Source organism: Larimichthys crocea, chromosome VIII (genome assembly GCF_000972845.2).
Source record: "Larimichthys crocea isolate SSNF chromosome VIII, L_crocea_2.0, whole genome shotgun sequence".
NCBI classification, from domain to species: Eukaryota; Metazoa; Chordata; class Actinopteri; family Sciaenidae; genus Larimichthys; species Larimichthys crocea.
The window spans coordinates 1,911,129-1,930,459 of record NC_040018.1 but is presented as its reverse complement, the minus strand read 5'-3'; the positions used below and the strand labels follow the sequence as shown (position 1 = coordinate 1,930,459).

At 41.4% G+C, this 19,331-nt stretch overlaps 2 protein-coding genes across 6 annotated transcripts; one reads left to right on the top strand and one right to left on the bottom strand.

Annotated features, from left to right (window-relative positions):
- Positions 1–594: 594 nt before the first annotated feature.
- ctxn2 (cortexin 2) lies at positions 595–6,911 on the bottom strand. 3 transcript variants are annotated; one of them, XM_027281527.1, is made up of 2 exons: positions 6,853–6,911; positions 595–2,437 (listed from the first exon to the last, which is right to left on the bottom strand). In XM_027281527.1, exon 2 carries the CDS (start codon positions 2,366–2,368, stop codon positions 2,123–2,125), a length of 246 nt encoding a protein of 81 aa, XP_027137328.1. In that variant the 5' UTR covers positions 2,369–2,437; positions 6,853–6,911; the 3' UTR covers positions 595–2,122. The 3 variants fall into 3 exon arrangements, with proteins under 3 accessions (XP_027137328.1, XP_019131050.1, XP_019131049.1); XM_019275505.2 differs by lacking the exon at positions 6,853–6,911 and adding an exon at positions 2,994–3,912; XM_019275504.2 differs by lacking the exon at positions 6,853–6,911 and adding an exon at positions 3,418–3,912.
- A 166-nt stretch (positions 6,912–7,077) lies between these two features.
- Positions 7,078–19,144, top strand: myef2 (myelin expression factor 2). 3 transcript variants are annotated; one of them, XM_010732477.3, is made up of 17 exons: positions 7,078–7,305; positions 9,731–9,933; positions 10,688–10,740; positions 11,640–11,647; positions 11,746–11,839; positions 12,107–12,298; positions 12,391–12,544; positions 12,635–12,684; positions 12,776–12,836; positions 14,305–14,406; positions 15,271–15,315; positions 15,410–15,505; positions 16,110–16,205; positions 16,316–16,375; positions 18,039–18,223; positions 18,588–18,639; positions 18,814–19,144. In XM_010732477.3, exons 1-17 carry the CDS (start codon positions 7,196–7,198, stop codon positions 18,975–18,977), a joined length of 1,725 nt encoding a protein of 574 aa, XP_010730779.2. In that variant the 5' UTR covers positions 7,078–7,195; the 3' UTR covers positions 18,978–19,144. The 3 variants fall into 3 exon arrangements, with proteins under 3 accessions (XP_010730779.2, XP_019121309.1, XP_010730797.2); XM_019265764.2 differs by lacking the exon at positions 16,316–16,375; XM_010732495.3 differs by lacking the exon at positions 15,271–15,315 and having other exon boundaries at positions 18,814–18,977.
- The last annotated feature ends 187 nt before the right edge of the window (positions 19,145–19,331 follow it).

The window sequence follows — 19,331 nt, the reverse complement described above, 5'->3', positions numbered from 1 at the left end:
GTGTGTGTGTGTGTGTGTGTGCATGGTGGCCTGGCCATTAAGTGTGAACTGGCCACAGGAGGAAACGCTGCTATGCTCTGCAGATCAAGGCCTGCCTTATCACCACAAGACTGTCAATGGATGCTTGTAGGTATCGCTTTCTGCTGCTACAGTAGCCCTTTCTCTCTCAGACATACATGCACATAATAATGTATGAGAATCTACTCCTATCACTGTTGTTGATAACACATAACACACTATATTATCACCTCTTTTTATATCTTCAAGTATTGCTCTAACGCACCCTCTCGCTCTGCCTCTGTCTGTTGCCGCAGCGATGTTGGACAACTACTGTTTCAAAGCAGAGAAAAAGAAAAAAATTGAGCCTCTGCTATGTCATGTGTAACCAAGACAGTCTCCTAAAGAATCACACCAACATCGTACAACTGATCTCATAAACATTATCTTTTCTCAACATGCTCCACAGATTTGAAATAAGAGACAACCCCCCCCCACACACACACAAAAAAAATTAACCGACAATATCTTTAAAGTGAAGAAATTCTATTTATTTCACATAATTGAATCAAATCTATATCAATGAGAAATCTCTACCACCAGCTGAGCAAGCAACAGGTCAGGAGATGCGCTATCTGTCATCATGATATGCCACACTCGCCCACACACCTCACACTCACACACACACACACACACACACACGCACACACAAACAGGTGCTCTAATGTTTCTAGATGAAGGCACATAAACCCATTGAAGGTCACAGTAAGGCAGATTCACAGCACTAAGGAGAAACCGTAGACCGTAGAAATGAGCAAAGGAACACTCAAGACTTTGACCAGTCTGCCGTATTATAGAATCTCTATTTACGACTGTCCTGTCTTCCTCTGTCTGGAAGGAAGAGAGCAGGTGAGAGAGGGTGAGGATGGCTGAGAACAGGAGGAAAAAGATGTTCAGGTGCAGTGCTGACAGACATCCCACCCCTGTTTTCCATGTGACCTTTTCCTCTGCAGGCAGGTAGTGAGAGTTTATCCTTGTCATTAGAAAACTAGCAGCGCTGAGAGAGAGTCCTTCCCAGTTTGTAATCCTCATTTCCTTTAAAAGTTCTTTGGCTTGATTGCATCAGCCAACCTTTAGACAGAACGCTCGACAGACGGAACAATTGGCAGTCCATAAATCAACATTATCATATGTCTTTGCAGACATGCCGTCAAAAGTAAACAGTTGTGTTGTTTTGTTTTTTTTCCCTTTCACTCAGACAAGTAATTCTGGCAACATACGGTATACCATCACTCAAAGACAGCAGCAGTACAAACTCTGAGAGTTGTTTTTGCATCAATTAGAAACAGTAACACCATAATGTAAATCACAGTTTGTTCAGTTTCCTTTCACACCACAGAAAGGACCAATCTGTACACACACAGCAGGAGCAGCAGCAGCAGCAATATTCCTTTGGATCACCAACACACTGGATTTGATTAGTCCACAAAGCACTAGTTTGACATAATACCCTGTTTCCAACCATATACATTCTTGTGCAGAACAGCTCTGCTGTGCAGAGGTGTGACCGCTCTGTTTTCACATCTTGTCCCTGAGTCTTCAAACTACATCTGAATAATCCCACTGCACCCTAATTCCCCACCCTGTCCCACGAGCGTCGACCTCTTACCACCTCTTTATCATCTACAGACATTCAACTTGTAGGTGTGGGTTAAAGGGAGCTTCAGCCATTTTCTGTGTAAATTGATGGGCTGAAATGCACACCCTCCCTGGCAAAAGGGCAAAGAATATGACACAGCATCTGCCTCGCACTCACTCAGACACACACACACACACACACATACAACAACAGACAAGTAGTCACATACAGTAGAGAGACTCTACACTGGCTCTGAACTAACAGCACACACACACACACACACACATTAAATGTACACAGTTTCAGTCTCTTGGTTCAGTCCATCACAGAGAGATGTCTTAATGGTGTGTCAGTGTCAGGTGCAGTGGTTGTGCAGGGCTGTGGCTTGTGTGTGTTTGCATGTGTGTTAGTGTATTTGTGTGCAAATGTGTGTCTATAGGCAGTTCTGTTTGTGAGGACATCTATGGATGTGTGTGTGTCCCTGTGTTAAGTAAGGGCGTACTCAAACGTCCCTTTCTCCAGTCCCTCGATACCATCAGCCCAGTTGGAGGAAGGCATACTGCTGTAGGGGTCCAGCAGGATCCTGAAACACCTTACTATCAGCAGCCCAAGGAACACCAGTAACATCCCCACGAAGGCAAATGCCGTCTTCTGCTCCAGAGTCAGAGAGTGCGCCATCATGTCGTTTCCGCTCATGGCAGCAAGGGAGTGGTTGTAGTGGACGCTACACATGGTAAACCAACATCTAGGTGCCTCATCTCTCCTCTGATAGGGTCAGGCGTTTAGAAGCCTGCATGTTACCTGGACAGAGATTACATGGTGGCTTCGGGTTAGTGCTGTTCTTGTGCCTTGTGCAGAGAGGAACCATTTAATCAGCCTGTTTAAATATTATCACACTTAATGCATACACTGCGTAGGCAGCGGGAAATAAGGGTGCAGATATGGTAAAGGGGAAAATGCAGAAACTCCACAATTAAATGTTTTGAAATGAGCTGACCATGAAAAATGAGGGGATACAGGTATCTATAAATAGCCTCTTTTGAATGTGGTATCAAACAGATGTCCGGAGACTTCGATCTCTCTCTCTCTTTCTCTCTCGTTCTTTCTCTCACTCTGCCCCTGTGGGAATTTTGCAGAAAATTACAAAAGGCAAACACGAACAGAAGAGTGAGGGAGACTGCAGGATACGAGGCAATGCCATTGCTACATTGCTTTAAGTCGGGGTTAGAATTACAGTGTGTCGCAGTGCATAGCCAGCTGTTAAACATAGGCAAAGCGGTAAGGTGTCAATGAAAGCGCCACATCTCATGAAGATGTGACGTTATGTATGTTCGGTTTAGAAGAAAGGGCTCTCTACCTGTTGCGTGCGAGCAGATGCCTGGCAGACAGTGTAATTCCATTAGACAAGAAAGCGACGGTGATTGACCAAACATAATCACAAAATTGGGGTGGTCACACAAGTAGAAGTCTGCTTCTGTCATTCTTTTCCTCCCAGATCTTTCGATGAACACAAGCAGCAGGTGGCTCGAGTGAGAGAGGGGGGTGAGGGAGGTTCGATGAGAGAGGGAGGGTACATACAGACAGGGATGGGGGGGTGAACAGAGAGAATTGGGAAAGACAGACGAGGGAGAAGGAAGTAGAATGGTGAGGACACTGCACAAATATGCATGGTGTGAGAGACAGAGAGAGAGAGGGAGTGAGGTAGGGTGAAAGAGAGAGAGAGACTGCATTGACAGATCCTCTAGTGAGGATGTCTAAGGAAGAAAAAGCAGGCGTCTCACCGTCATTATCGTTCCATCCTTACAGACCTGTTGCTGCTGTTTCTCGCGAACAACTCCTCTTTCTTGGAGTCCTCAGACACATATCCATTAATCCATCCATTGCCGGCATACTGGATGTGCTACCCTAACCTCTCATCTAAACATCTAAAAATTAAAAAAAAAAGAAGCGTGAGATAAAGAGAGAAACGGGAGAAGCGAGGCAGAGGCTGGATCAAGCTATGATATGTGTCTCTTCTCAGAGATACAGCTCCTCTCCTCGTGCCCCCTTACTTGCTGCCTCCTACTCATTATCATTCTGTTTCTCTATCTCTCCCTCCAGAAGCACGCACGCTTGCTCCTGCTGCATGGCAACCACTTGTTAGTCTCACTCAGCTGCTCTGCTGCTTCAGTCATTCACAACCCCCCCCCCCCCGCCTCCCTCCTCAGCAACACCAGGACGGATGCAGCAGCATAAACAAGCAATCCGCCTCTTCTTTTTCTTCTCTCTTCATTCTCTTCCCCTCTATGGCTTATTTGGCTTTTCTAAAAATGACTCCACCAAAATGTGACACGAATACCATGGCTTAGCCAGGAGGAGAAATGCTGCCTCTCACTGCTCCTGGACAGTAAATGCTGCTGCAAAGGTATTTTTTTGGTACAGCACAGCATTATCCTCCAAGCCTGGTTTGATGATGTGTTTTAATTGGTGCAGTTTGCCATGGTCAAATTGGATTAGCCCCTCTGCTTAAAGGCTTACGAATGCAAGCTCCCTGGACATAGTAAAGGAGGGGAGACAGGTATTTGAATATATTTGAATGTAGTGAATGAAAAGCAGAATTGAAATACAAGCAGCGGGTCATCTGATTGCCCAGTGTAACAGAATGCAGCAGTGAAGTGTCTGGCCATCTGTTTCATTGTTATGCAGTGCAAATTCAATGTAGTTTCTGTCACAGTGGTGCAGTGACTCTGAGGATAAGCCACGCCATGAGGGAAATGGTCATCACTGGCGTGTGATGTACAATAATTCACAGCTTAAAAGTGGCAAAGAGCTCCATCTCTCCTTCGGTTGTAAACGTCAGAACATTGCCAGAGAGAAACTAAACACAGACGTGATTTACCTCCCTCACATGTACTTTTACTCCAGAGTTTTATGCCTCTGCAGTGTCTTTTGAACTTGTGCTTTTGTTCTTGGATCAGTGGCAATTTTGAGTCCTGCTATGCTGTTAAAGTGCTCTTAACACTGGGCTGTATTCATCGGGTAGAAATAGGGTAGTGTGGCACCACTGCGATTTGCGAGTCAGCTACTCATGAGCAAATTTTTATTTCACATTCATTTCAAGGACAGCTCTTGCAAATTAGATGAAGAGATGTCACACTATACAGACAATGAAATCATTAGACGTTGCCTCATTGGCCTCATATCAATTTGGAAGAGGTCAAAATGGAAAACTATTGGGTCACAGCGCAAAAGTGTACAGTCATCAGTGATGAGGTCAAGTGACAGACACTGTGAATTGTCATTGTTATTAATTCATTATGGTGAATTGTCTCTAAGACAACATTTGCATATGTCACATCAGGACGTTTGCTTCTCAGTTGCCTTTATCATATCTATCGACAGCCAGAACAAGCATACATGTACTTTTACTTGTGTGTCAAGGTTACGCTGATGTGATGTGAAGATGAACTGCTGAGACAATCTAAACCTGTTACATAAAGTTCATTTTAAAGATAGTTCTTTTATCTTAACCAGACAACAGGTCAGGAGCAAAACCGATATTGAGATCTATAAAGCAATGACTCTATGAACTGCTCTCACGTTATTACCTTTAACGTTAATAAACTCCATGCCACACCCTATTTGTGATAATGCAATCTGTACGACAAAGTACAAAGACACACGCAGTGAGATTTTGAATGCTTTATTAGACCTCCCCCATTAGTCTGACTGCAGCAATTACTAATTCTCCCAGGGCCCACAACTTGATTAACTTTTCATGGTCCATTGTAAGTTAGATGTTTAAAAAGGATGGTCTGACTTTTTAGAATAAATAAAATAATTTGCAACATTGTCATTGAAGAAATATTGGCAGGGGATTGTGCACACCGTAGCATACAATAAAAGATAAATATGGCTGCAGCTGCAATTAAGACTATCAAAAAGTAATAAACTCTTAATGTGCTTTAAGGCTTGCAGTCTCCAGTGATCCATCCATATTAGACATATGCAAGTAAACTGGGTTTATATTGTGCTATATGGTGGTGTTATTAGTTGTGAGTTTCCAGTTTGATTATGTTGTTGCTCGAAACAGGATTGAGGACATTGTATTTCTGAACTTTTCTGATTATGTTTTTGTTTTTTTTTTGGTACAAAAACAACTTGATGTTTCTTGATATAAGTAGTATAATATAAATAGTAGTATTTTAGTCTTGGGAGTGTTTCCAAGGAAGCCACTACAAGAAGTCTTTTCTAATAACTACTGACTGTAAGAAATCTAATCTAAAAGCCTAATCTAGTTTCTACAAAAGTAAATAAAAATCTACAAATGTGCCGAGATACTTTAAACTTTTGTCACTGCTACTAAGACAGTTACATTGCAGTTTAAGTTTATACAGGAGGCTTCAGCATTGACATGAAGTTACACCTCAGCTGTCTTGATGTGAATTGTGCCGCATTCATTCGCTATGAAGCAAATTCTTTATGAGATTATTGAGCTTTTCATTTACAGAGTAATGCGTGTACCGTTCGTACAGTTAAAGGTTAACTTACCTACTTTGTTAGAGGTCAACCTTATCCGTGTTGTAACTGAAAGTTGTTGCAATCGTGTCCTTCGTTGCTTAACAGTGATATAGGTTTTTTCTAAATTATGTGAAAATGTTTTTTTGTTTTTTTTCCAGGAATGAGGTTGCACCAATTGTTGAATGTGTGGCTGTAGCATGCAGAAACCTGAGCAGAGAAGATCAACTGTAGATCGACTAATTCGGATGCACATGAAATCATATTTGGACTATGCAGATGTAGTTTGAATTAGTTTTAAATGGGACAGTGGCTTTATAGTTGGTTGGTATAGTTTCATTTTAGAGGTGAAGTCAAACAAGTGAGACCTTCTGTACCCCCTAAGCTTGACACTTAAACCCTGCTTGCTTGTTTTCTAACAAGATCTTTCTATTTACTCCGATTAGACATGTGTAGATATATAAACGACGCTTCTCATGCTGCATAAGACTACAGTCTGAACACCATTATTAACCACTAGACAAAGTTTTCATTAGAAGCTTAGTGCACAGAATTGCTGAGCGGATTCTGACAAATGTTGAAACATATTGTACAAAGCAAAGCAAACCTCCTCCAGTAGAGTACCGGAGCATCAATCAATAGTTTCAGGAATGATGAATCGGCTTGGCTCTTTCTGCACTATGTCATTAGCATAACAACATTTGCAGACTGAGACTCACTGGTGATGGTGGATACATCAGATGTTCAGGCTTTGTCTGGGTCTGGCTGCACAGGTCTTGGGGGTCTGTGCATGAACACATAGACTACATGCATCCATAAGAGGTGACACATTATCTCATGTGCACAATATTCCCATTTTATTTGTGCATATACCCTCGACTGTTATTTTTATTATATTCTACTCTATTCTATTCACTGGGGCTGCCTAGCAACATCTCCCACATCTCGCGTTAGCACCGCAAATCTCCTCTGCACACATTTTGAACTGCGTAGCCGCTGTGTGTGGGGCATCTTGGCGCTGTCGTGGTGTGTGTGGAGGCAAAAAGAAAAAAAAACAACAACATGGCAGATGTTGCAACTCTTGACGATGAACCAAAGCAAGAGGAGTCAACTGCATCCGTCAAGTCTGACACCGAGGACACGTCCGAAGAGACACCAAACGGCGTGAAAACGTGAGTTAAGAAGAAAAAGCGATGTAGCTAAAGCTAAAATGGAGTCCTGTGATGCTATTGTTAGCCGGGTTAGCCTGTTGTTAAACACCATAACCGTGAAGTAAGCCGCTTGTGTGATTAGAGGTTATGTTTGTGGCTGATATCACGTTAAATGCACGTTTTTAACTCGACTCAAACACGTGTGCTGTGGCTGAGTGTCGTGCAGTGAATCAACCTTTTTAACGCTACCGGGGGTGCTAATCCCGCTAACGCTGACATAATCCTGAATGTAACCGGTGTTAATCCAACAAGGTTACGCTCAAACCAGCGGAAGAAATCAAACACGTTTTAATTTAATATATTTGATATTAAAAAACATTAGCAGCTAGCGTTAGCATCCATATAAGGCATGTTTCATTGTGCGGAGCTAACAGTTAGCTGCTAATGGCTAATCCGCGATGCTACACTGTGACCTGTGTTTACTAATAAACTAATTTAAATAGTTAATCACTTCGCCACATGGTAAAACTTGATCAAATCAGATTAAACAGGCCATTAAAACACATGTCTTTTATATATTATGGCATTATATTAACTCCTGGAGCCCTAATTTCGTCATAAAGATGATTTCTTCTGCTTAATTTATGTAGTTAAACTCAGATATTCAGTCATAGTTCATCTGTGTGTTAATTTAATTTACTCTGCCACTAAATTTACTTGGTTAAAAGCTAATTATTTGCCAAGTAATCTTCCTTTACACCCACAGGAATCCAAAGACGTCCCAGAAATTATCTATATACTAAGTTCTGTACAGAGATGTAGTCGTAGTGTTTATTTTTTTTTTACGTAATAACCTTTTTGACTGTTTTCCTTTGATGTAAGTGTCATTAGGTGACGTTTATTGAGCTGCTCCATTCATTCTGTGTGGAAGAAACTGTTGCTTAAAGGTGAAAGCAGGTGAACCTGCTATCAGTCACGTTTTTTGGGTACATTCAGAGCAGATCCGATTGCCATGGCGAAAACACAGGTTTTTGCAGTCATTTGAGTCGGGGTGGTGCGTTTTGGCTATGGCCGTGCAGGGGTGTCCACCAAATAATGCTGCGACCTGCTGCAGTAGAGAAGTTGAGCCAGATTTGACTTCTTAATAAAAAATTAAAAAAAGTAGCCCGACGTCACACTGAAGTGTGTGTGTGTCACACCAATCACACACTCAGATCAGGGGGTGATCAGGGGTGTAAAGGTATTTGTATTCGTCCCGAACCATCACGGGACGGGCATCGAGGTTCAGTGCACGCTGTTAGACGAAGAATACGTCTGAGTGAGTTAAAAAAAAAAAATCCAGGTGGCTGTAATGAGCCTAAAAGCTGCCAGAAACTATCATTACAGAAGAAGAAGTAGTAGTTACAAAAGTTTCAGAGGTGCGGCATGTTGCTGGCAACACCTCAAACATGCTACCCCACATAAGACGGCATTGCCCCGACATATCTGTCACTGGTGCGAGGAAAAAAAAACATCTTTGGTGCAACAACTTATCCCTGCTGCTTTTAAGCCACCTCTTGACATTAACACTGACAGGACCAAAAACATCACAGAAGCAAATGGCGCATACATATCAACATCTATGCGCCTCCATATGCCGTAGTAGCGGAGCCAAGCTTCAAGTATTTATTAAAGGTGCTTGAGCCACGCCACGCTTGAGCCAGTCTGTGGTCCCTGCCATTTACAAGCATGCACGAGCAATGGTGGAGCATGAGCTGTCTACAAAAAATAAATAGAATAAAAATTTTTACTCTGATAACAGGAGATGGGTTTTTGATTTTGCAGTCTATTGGTGTCTGTTCAAAATAAATGGAAAACAGCTAGTCTTTTATGTGATTAAAAAATAAATACATTCCCGTTGTACCGAACCCGTACCGAACCGTGACTTGTGTGTACCATTACATCCCTAGGTAAAACCTTCCACAGTTGGCTTGAAATGTGACTAAAACTGAGCATGTTCCAGGTGGATTCATGGACTAAACTCTGATACCTGTTGTATTCTGGCTTTGTTTATTTCATGTACCCAGCCCCTAAATCTGTGTCTGGCTCCCAGTTTATGCTGCAAAACAGTGACATGAAAAAATTTCCCATGTTTTGCGTCCAATGTTCTGAGAGAGAGTGAGCGTTAGCTGAGAGACACATGCAGTGAATGAGAGTGAGCGAGCACCGGCATCAATAGAGCCAGTTAATCTGGAAATAAGTAGTTACTTCTCCCTATTTCACAGCAGTTACGTTCAGCACAGATAGACACACTCTTGTGGTGATTCGCCACAGCTCCCGATCCAGTCTGAATGTACCCTTAACATAACGGGAACCTGCGATTACTCACACATTTACTGACAGGTCGACACACTGCGGTTTCGCAATGTTTGCTGTTGTCTGACTTGCAGCTTTGTGCATTTTGTAGGGATGCTGAAGAAACTAAGCCCCCCAAAGAAAAGCATGACGCTAAAGAGAAGTCCTCCGGAGGCAGAAGAGGAAGCCGTTACCATCCCTACAAAGAGAAACATGGTGGAGAAAAGAAGGGCGCTCATAGGAACCGGGTGTTCATCAGCAATATCCCCTATGATATGAAGTGGCAGGCAATTAAAGATCTAATGCGTGAGAAAGGTAATGTCCCCATTGATGGGGGTGGTGTCTCCCTTTCTCTCTAGCTCATCATCTGATTAGAAGTTCTTTTCCTTTTGTTACCAGATGGAGCATCCTGCTTCTAGTAGTCAATTAGTTTGTAGCTTTCTTTGGATGTACTTAGTGCACATAGTAGGGAACCAACACAGTGTGATATTAGGTTATTGGAGTTTTAATAAATTTCTTTTTGGATGGACACCAATTTAGTTTGGGCTGATTATGTCTGTGAGAAAAGGAAGATGAACTTAGTTACTTGTTTTATGGCATTGTCAGCTCCAAAATGTAACCTCAAACCATTAGTAGAATTGATTGTTGAATGATTTTTTTGTTGCATCTGTTGCAAGGTGAATCTTGATTATACTAAATGAAATATTGTAATGTTTTACTCTCTGAATTATGGGGGTCTTAAGAGGCCTTTTGAAAGGTCAAAGGACAGCTTAAAACTTTCAACTGCTATGAATGGAATCTGTTGACACACTGATCATGTTGAAGTCTTTTGAATTTCCCAGGTTTAACGTAGCTGTGTTTCTCTCTGGCCTTGGCCTTTGGGTGTCTCAGTCACTGCCCAGAAAGGCATGGTGTTGTCTGGTGGGATGTTGGTCTGGGCTGACTGTTGATCATTAATGGGATATTTCCATCTGTAGCGGCATTGCCAAGGCCAACCGGCGACTTGAAGACTTGGTGACTTAAATTCCTTTTGTTCTTTTGGTATTTTTCCTTTGTATGTCTCATGTAGTTGGTGAGGTTACATACGTGGAGCTCTTTAAGGATGCAGAAGGAAAGTCAAGGGTAAGTGATGTGGCCAACTTGCTGCACGAGGTTTTAAATGCCCTCAGCAGGCTCTCATTAATCAAGTGCTCTTTTAGGTTCTGATCCTTTGGGTCTTACTAAGTTACTGAACTGGAGATACTGTAGGTTGTGTTTAGAGCCTGATAGATGGCTAATGATTGATATCCATTTGAAAGGGCGATGTCCTGTTGATTTTTTTGGAAAAGTAGCCTAATGAACTCATCCAAGAGTACACTTTTGCTTTTGTTGTTGTCATTTCAATTGGTGTAAAAGTTTGTTTGTTTGGCCATTTTCCAAAGGGAAGTGTGGGTTGTGTGATTTGTCTTATTGATTGACCCTCATGTCTCCAAATCTTATTTTACAATTCTGTTATATGACACAGCTCTCTCTTCAAAGGAACCAAACAGTCTCGAAAGATCCTGTAATGTTTTTTTTATTGTTATGTTTTTATACTAAATGACAAGAAATGCATACCATAGATGCAAAGGTGGACTTTTCTTTACTGTAACCTTAAAACACTGTACTGAATAAATTTGTTTTTTTAATTTATATTTGTTTCCAGTTCAAAACAATACAATGTTTTAGTTAAATTACAATGCATAGACATCTATAAGTACCAAAACTCTTATAAAATAAACACTATCATGGTTTGTTTATAAGTATTATCAACATTGCTTTAGATAATTATTAAGAATATGCCCACATCAGTATTAGCAAACACAACCTGCTGACTCAAGTCAGTGGGTAAAATATGGCCAATATGCACTAGAAAATACTAGTTGTTACATTAGATTGTTATTATGTTTATCATGCTTTGTCTGGTTTCTAACTGTATTTTGTCCACTCCCTCGACTTTGGCTATGTGTGCTCTCTGAACTCCCATGATGCCTCCTGGTTAGGGTTGTGGGTAAGAAGCTGCTTTACTTTTCTCAAATATAGGACTATGATTTTAATCCTTGTTTGCATGGACTCGTCTGACGCCTCTGTTTTTCCCTCATTTTACAGTGTGGTGGAGTTCAAAGATGAGGAGTTTGTGAAGAAGGCGATAGAAACTATGAATAAGCATGACTTGAGTGGAAGGCCACTCAACATCAAGGAGGTCAGAACAAGTTAAATAATGACAGAAAAACATTTATTATATTGTTATCTTATGAAACAACTGCATGTTTTTGATTCGAGAAGTAAATAACATGTTTTTGCACTTTCTCCTCTTTTCCCCCCATTTTTTAAAACATAATGGACACTGAAATATCACCAGACAGCAATAATCAAGAGTAAAAATTAATTCTACAATTGTTAGTTGATTCGTCATGATGATTTTGATTTGGCATTTTAAACCTAACCTTTAATGTATTTCTTATATCAGGACCCTGATGGAGAACATGCTCGGCGTGTGCTTCAGCGTATGGGAGGAGGTCAACAGGGAGGTCGTGGGCAGGACATGGGTCCTGGTGGGATGAACATCCCACCATCCATTGCCAACAACCCCAACATCCCACCTGACGTCATCCATGCACTGCAGGCCGGACGACTGGGCAACACAGTGTTTGTGGCCAACGTGAGGAGAACGCAGTGTTAAACAATTTCTTAATATAGCTAGTGTTGATTATTCATGTTGATTTAAAATGATGCGTTTCTGTTGTTTCACAGCTGGATTTCAAGGTGGGCTGGAAGAAGTTAAAGGAGGTGTTCGGCATGGCAGGTGTGGTGAAACGAGCAGATGTTAAAGAGGACAAAGACGGCAAGAGCCGTGGGATGGGAACAGTGACTTTTGAGCAGCCACTGGAGGCTGTGCAGGCCATATGTATCCTTCACAGTGAACACTAAAATAGAAAAACACGTGAACCAATGCACCACAATTTTACTGTGCACTTGTCCTTGACTCTTCATTTAGCCATGTTTAATGGACAGATGCTCTTTGACAGACAGATGCACGTTAAAATGGTATGCTATTTTTAGTTGCTATATTAAATGACGTCAGTTGTGCAGAGGATGTAAAAGAACATTTTAATATTTCTTATGTTTTGTATTACAGGATGAGAAGTCTCTTCCCCCTGATGATTTCCGTCAAGTAGAAAAAACACCTCAGTTACCACGTGAGTTTTCCGTTACCCCCCTATCGGTTGTTAATATCAAACCCATCCATAGTAATAAGCTCACATTGTCAGTGTTAGATTTAAGGATTTTTTTTTTAGGAGAAAATCAAATCAATTTTTATTTGTATAGCCCAAAGTCACAAAGTACATTTGCCTCGGAGGGCTTTACAATCTGTACAGGGAGTGACACCCTCTGTCCTTAGACCCTCGGTTCAAGTGAGGAAAAACTTGCCCACAAAAACCCTTTAACAGGGAAAAAAGGTGGAAGAAACCTCAGGAAGAGCCACAGAGGAGGGATCCCTCTCCTAGGACGGACAGACGTGCAACAGATGTCACGTGTACAAAACAAATCAACACAAACATATTGTACAATTACAATGAATGATAAAATGACGATGAATTACGATGAATGATAAAATGACGATGAATTACGATGAATGATAAAATGATTACAGTAGCAGTGGAACCTGTGATAGAGATAGAGACACAGATGCACAGCAGCAGCAAATCATAAATTAACTATAAACTGTAATGGAGATATGGTAGCAACAATGACTATTGAGTAATAATATATATAGTGGACATCGTGCAGGACCACAGCAGCCATGATCCAAAAGTGACCAATCAGAATCACAAATGTATCTAAATTTGAGGTGGGCAGTTTTAAAGGTCACAGCAGCTGGAACGATCCTCGGATTATGAAGAAGTACAGCTTCTCCAGATGTTTAATAAATGGATCATATGGATGTTAGAAATTGTATCATGAACACAGAATTAACAATGAAGAAAACTTAAAGAGGGCATGGGACTGTATTTTTGTATATAGGACCTCTGAGACACTGAACTCTGGCAACTCTGAATGTTTCTTTGGTCATTTCAAAGATGTTAAGTTACCACTGTCCTGTATGTCTGTATGTAGGTATGTAGGTAGGTATGTAGGTATGTAGGTATGTATGTAGGTAGGTAGTCAGACGATTATTTTCAAGTTTAATTTTAGGTTTGCGTATGAATGAATAAAAACTTAAATGACAAAAACACTTACATTAGAAGCACTTCTTCAGTATGTAATTAAAGGGTCAGGTTATTGTGTCATATTTAATGTTTGGCTGACACAGTTTTATAAATGGACCTGACCATTTGAGTTGTGGCTGGTGCCTATGCTGTGGTGTGCTTGTTATTAATGGATTGGACAGAGGTGTCATGTCTGCACTGAAAGTAAAAAACTGGGCAACTAAAATAGATAATACATGGTTAATTAATGGAATCTGTTCTGCCCATTGGCAACGTCTGTGTACTTTTCTGATATAAAGTATGCTCTGAGCAGTACTTCTTCCATTCTTGAGAGTTGGTGCATTGCAGTAAAGGATCATGTTAGATATTGTATGGCTTAGCACGACAAAATCCTCAATGTCTGTTGCGATTATTGATTTCACTTTAACTGTTTTCTTTTCTTCTGTTCTCTGTGCAGGCGGTCTCGGTGGTATCGGCATGGGTCTGGGGCCAGGAGGGCAGCCTATAAATGCCAACCGGCTGAGCGGTGGAGGAGGCATGGGATCCATGGGGCCCGGAGGTCAGTCACCTCTCAAATATTTTTCTTTGGGCTCACAAAGCTCACCCATGCTTTGCACAGTACAACTGCTGTGTTTCTATAGTGCTGCAGACCCTGGAATGGATTCATATTTCTGCAATTCTGGTCCATCTCAAGTGCCTGAAATAAGGTCTGTGGTTGTGGGGATTTTCAGGTATTAAACATCATCATGCCAAACACTTAAAGTCGAAGTCCTGCAGCCGTGGTGTAGTTTGTTTATAGCATGACATTAGCCTTTTACTTCTGGCAATTGCATTCACGCTTCAGAAATGATAAAGGTGGTGTTAATTTGTGCAAATTATCTGGCTGAACAAAGCGTGTAAATATCACAATTTTTTGTTTACCACAGAGCTTATTTTTTGTAATTATCCAAAAACCAATGAGAAAATCTAATTGGCTTTTTGTCGAGGGAACCGTGGTCATGCTAACGTCATGGTTGACCTACAAAAATACATCTGCAGCATTGTATTTGGCAAATGCTTGTCAGATGCCTGCTGGTCAGTACATTAGCACCGTAAAGCAATATGGATCAACAACTTTGAACATCATTGTGTAATAATTAACATGCTGGCAAACCCTATATACACAGTTAAAGTGTAAACCATTCAACCATCAAGTCTTGGCTGACATTTTCTCAGCTCATCTTTTGAGGCTGCAGCAGTCTCAGTATGGGTTGGAGAGATAAGACAAGCAGTGCTCCAGCCAACTGATATACAGGCTTTTATACACTACCAGGTGTCAGGTTGTGACTAACATTGTGGCTAAAAGCACCTGTATGCAGTGTTTTAGATGTAACTAGATACAGTGTGTGCTTTAGCATGGCCTGACTGACATCTTCTGCCACAGGCATGGATGTTCCAGGTTGTGGTGGAATGAACAGACTTGGAGGAGGTAAGGGTTTTGCTACCTGTGGAAGACAAAAGTTTGTGTGGGGAAGAAGATGTTGAAACTTGGTGTTGCTTTTTCTTCTTTCTTTTTTTGACAGGAATGAGTGGTGGTGGGGGCTTTGGAGGCATGGATAACATGGGCAACATGGGTGGCTTTGGAGGGAGAGACATGGCACCAGTTGGCAGGATGGGAGGTGAGTAAATGGGCAGAGATTAAGAACGTTGCACTGTAAATTAGTGCTGGGCGATATGACGATAGAAAAGTGTCTATCGTGCCATTTCTCTATCGTTTCTAACCTAATTTGATCAATTATTACAGCAAATATATCATTAAATAGCCTGCGACGATTTGATTAGTTTTGTCTTGTCACTATGCGTACTCTAAGTTTATATTAGTGAAAATTAAGAAGAATAAAAAAGAGATTTTTCGCTAAGAAACTCTGTTTTGTGGTTTTGCGACATGGCGCTGCTTTACGTGGGTTTGCAACATGCTTTACGTTACTTAACTCTTGAGTGCTGAACGATGGACGCGCATGTAGTTGAGAAGGACAGCTTTCGAGACCTCGTCAAAGTCCTTGATCCAAGGTACGTTATGCCCGGTCGTAAGCACTTCAGTAAAGTCGAGTTGCCTCGCTTATGACACATGCCGGGCCAAAGTAGAGAAGGATGTTTGCAGTGTGGTGCATATCGTGATATAAAATAATCCATATCGCCCAGCACTACTGTAAATATTCAGATGCTCTTTTGTGATTTGCCAGCTTAAGTCTAAGGTTACTTTTTTTTTCCTTCTATGTGCAGACATGTACCGGTCAGGAATGGGTGGAATGGATCGGGACTTTGGCCACAATGACATGCCAATGAATCGAGGATTCAGCGATTCTTTTGGAGGAATGGGTAAGTGATACTGTGACTTCTGACGGCCCTGGATATTTCTGTGCTTCTCTGTGAATGTTTCTGTGTTGTGGCCTTATCTAATCTGCTCCAACTTGCATTCTCTCCTTTAGGTGGAGGTTTTGGAGGAGGCATGGGCAGTGGTGGCATGGGGCATATGGGGACTGGATTAGGTACATGAAATATTCCATGCACAGCTTTTCTGTCATAAATTAATCTTCCCGTATAGATCCTCATTAGCTTTGGAGGTACAGTTAACTCTCTTCTCTCTTTATTACTCTTGACATTTTAAAGTTATTAGCTGTTGGTGTTTTATAGTCTTTTGAGATTATACAGTCAATCATGTCAAAGTAGAAATGGGTATAAGCAAGATGTAGAACGTCTTTAATTGTCATACCAGATGAAAAGGAGGCCCAGTAGTTCCTCAGTCAGACGACCTCAGCGCAAACATTGGCTCTGCTCCTGAAGTTGGATCAATAGTGATTTACAGTACATCGTCAACATTTGGACATGCTGTATATGTCTGATGTTGTGGCCACAGTTGCAGCTGAAAGACTATTTACCGTGCAGTGTTTATTATGAAATAAACTGCTGTAGGGCCATGAATTTAAATTTAATATGTTTTTAAAGTAGGAACGGCAGTAAAGCGGTCTGCCATATTGATATAAGTGAATCTTACCTGCTGTCCACAGCTGCTCTACCCACTATGAAAGCCGTCTGAAGGCAGCAGAACTGCTGTGTTGACAAATCTGCAGCCTCTGATTTGAGACGTGCTACTTCGGAAGGCAGTACCAGTACTCACGACCGTCCCCGTTAACCTTGATTTAAATCATGCGCAATGACACCAGGCTGCTACAGAATATCTCCATACAACTCTGCACGCATTAGACTGGTCAGTTATTGCTTGGCACATTTGTTTAAAGCAACTCCTCAGTTCTGCATGTTGTGGCCTCTTGCGACCTCACACACAGATTCAGTCACATTTTCTGACACGATGTGACCATTTATGACGTGTGACACAGCAGAATTAAAACTTAAATAGTGTCTGACTCATGCGTGCATATAAACAGCTTCATCTACATTTGTTTATTTCTAACGTCATTGTACAAATTAAATTTGAAAAACGACACTATCTGCCTTTGGCTACAAATCTGTGCTGCTGTGTGTTCCTGTCATGATGATTTCCAGAATAAGAAGAAGCGTCTTGCCATTTGTTGAGCTATTGTTGTCATACCGCACTGCTGTTTCAGAGCAATGAGACCAGTGATGACTGTGGCAGAGTGTATTTATTAATCACCACACCCTGTGATTCCTATTCCACTTCAGTCAGCCCGTGTGCACTTTGCACTGCCGCACATACATGAACCAAAAATCACAGGTGTGCTCAGAGATGCCTAAACATCCTGTGCGCTCGATACTTGCTGCTTTGCATTTGACATTGCACGATTTTAAAAATGAGGCCCGTGGAGTTCATAAATTGGAATAAGAATGTTGAGGTTAATCTCTTCCTTGTGGAGTTGGTTGGTGATTAAAAATACAAACTAGTCCAGAGTCTACTTCTGTATAAACAATGTCACGGTGACACTGAGCTCCATGACAGCTAATGTTTTGAAATGATGAAATACCAATATAGTTTCAGACTCTTTATATGCACCAGTGTTATTCGACTGAATTAATGAAAAGTCGTACGTGAGATGGTGGAAGGTATTAATGTTTAGTGTGTGGCAGTATAAATCTGGGGTCACGGCTAAAACAGTACTAGAACAACCTGTAAACACTGCCCTGTTATACAGTGTGGATACATGCTCATTTCCTGTGTGTGTGTGTGTGTTGCAGGTGGTGGCATGGGCAACATGTCAATGGACCGGATGGGCTCTGGCTTTGACCGGATGGGCATGTCAGGAATGGACATGAACCGTGGCTTCGGCGGCTATGGAGGTGGCGGACCGGGCCACATGGGTGGAGGCATGTCAGACAGAGGCTCTGGGTCGAAAGCAGGCTGTCAGATCTTTGTACGAAATGTAAGTCGGGGTTAGATTCATGAGAACTTTGCTCGTATATAGAATTAGAGGTCTATTAAAAACGATTAAAGTTACAGAGCCATCTCAGAGACCTCCTCACTGATTTAATGTTTCATTGGTAAATACATTATTCTGATGTGTTGATGCGCTCGTATTGATTGAGCTTTAAATGGGACACAACCAATGATTGTTGTACATTAATATAAATGATAATGATGCTGTAAACAAGAGTAGTTCATGATTGACTTGTTTAGATGAATGAACTAACTATGATGTATTTGTACTAAACAATCTACTGATGCACTCGTCTTTTGGGTTTTGTATAGCCTCAGATATGTTCATGCTTCTGATTTGTGTGTTGCAGCTATCCTATGATCTCACGTGGCAAAAGCTAAAAGAGAAGTTCAGTCACTGCGGTATGTCCTTAGTACGAATTGCTCAGTGTGTTCAATCTTTGTTACTTAATTTAGAAACCACTCAGACTTCTTGCTGACATTTCATGATGAATGCCAAAACGACAGGTTTAGCATTCATCAAGACTTTGTGAAACACTTCAGAATGCATTCATTGCTCGTTCTTGTCTACCGCAGGCCAGGTAATGTTTGCAGAGATCAAGATGGAGAACGGGAAGTCAAAGGGCTGTGGAACAGTGAGATTCGACTCTGCAGAGAGTGCCGAGAAGGCCTGCAGAATGATGAATGGAACCAAGATCAACGGCCGAGAGGTGGACGTCCGCATCGATCGCAATGCCTAGAGTTTTTGTAGAAGTCACGCTAACACACTTCCACATTCAGCCCTCTTGCCAATGATCTTTTGTTTTGTTTTAAAAACACAATTAATTCATATCTCCTTGTGTCCACTGTTTCATTTATTTTTTTGTTTATACCTACTACATAGCTCTTTTATCTTTGTTTTGTAAACCCTTTTTAATTTGTCAGGCAGTTTATTTGGACAAATAAACTTTTTAATTTTTAAACCTGGTGGTTGTAAAATCTCCTGGGATCAAAGTCTGGAAGTTGTTCTTCACATTGTGTAAACTGAGCCTGAGGTGTTGCTATATTAATCAGTATTGCTCAACACTGCCGTACAGTGGCTTCTTGAATGTGGG

Excerpts from the sequence above, each read along its gene's own strand:
- ctxn2 (XM_027281527.1), bottom strand. The coding sequence starts at position 2,368 with ATGTGTAGCGTCCACTACAACCACTCCCTTGCTGCCATGAGCGGAAAC.
- myef2 (XM_010732477.3), top strand. The coding sequence starts at position 7,196 with ATGGCAGATGTTGCAACTCTTGACGATGAACCAAAGCAAGAGGAGTCA. Across the intron at positions 9,934-10,687 it reads AGATCTAATGCGTGAGAAAG|TTGGTGAGGTTACATACGTG; the intron begins GTAATGTCCCCA and ends TGTCTCATGTAG. Across the intron at positions 16,206-16,315 it reads CGATTCTTTTGGAGGAATGG|GTGGAGGTTTTGGAGGAGGC; the intron begins GTAAGTGATACT and ends TCTCTCCTTTAG.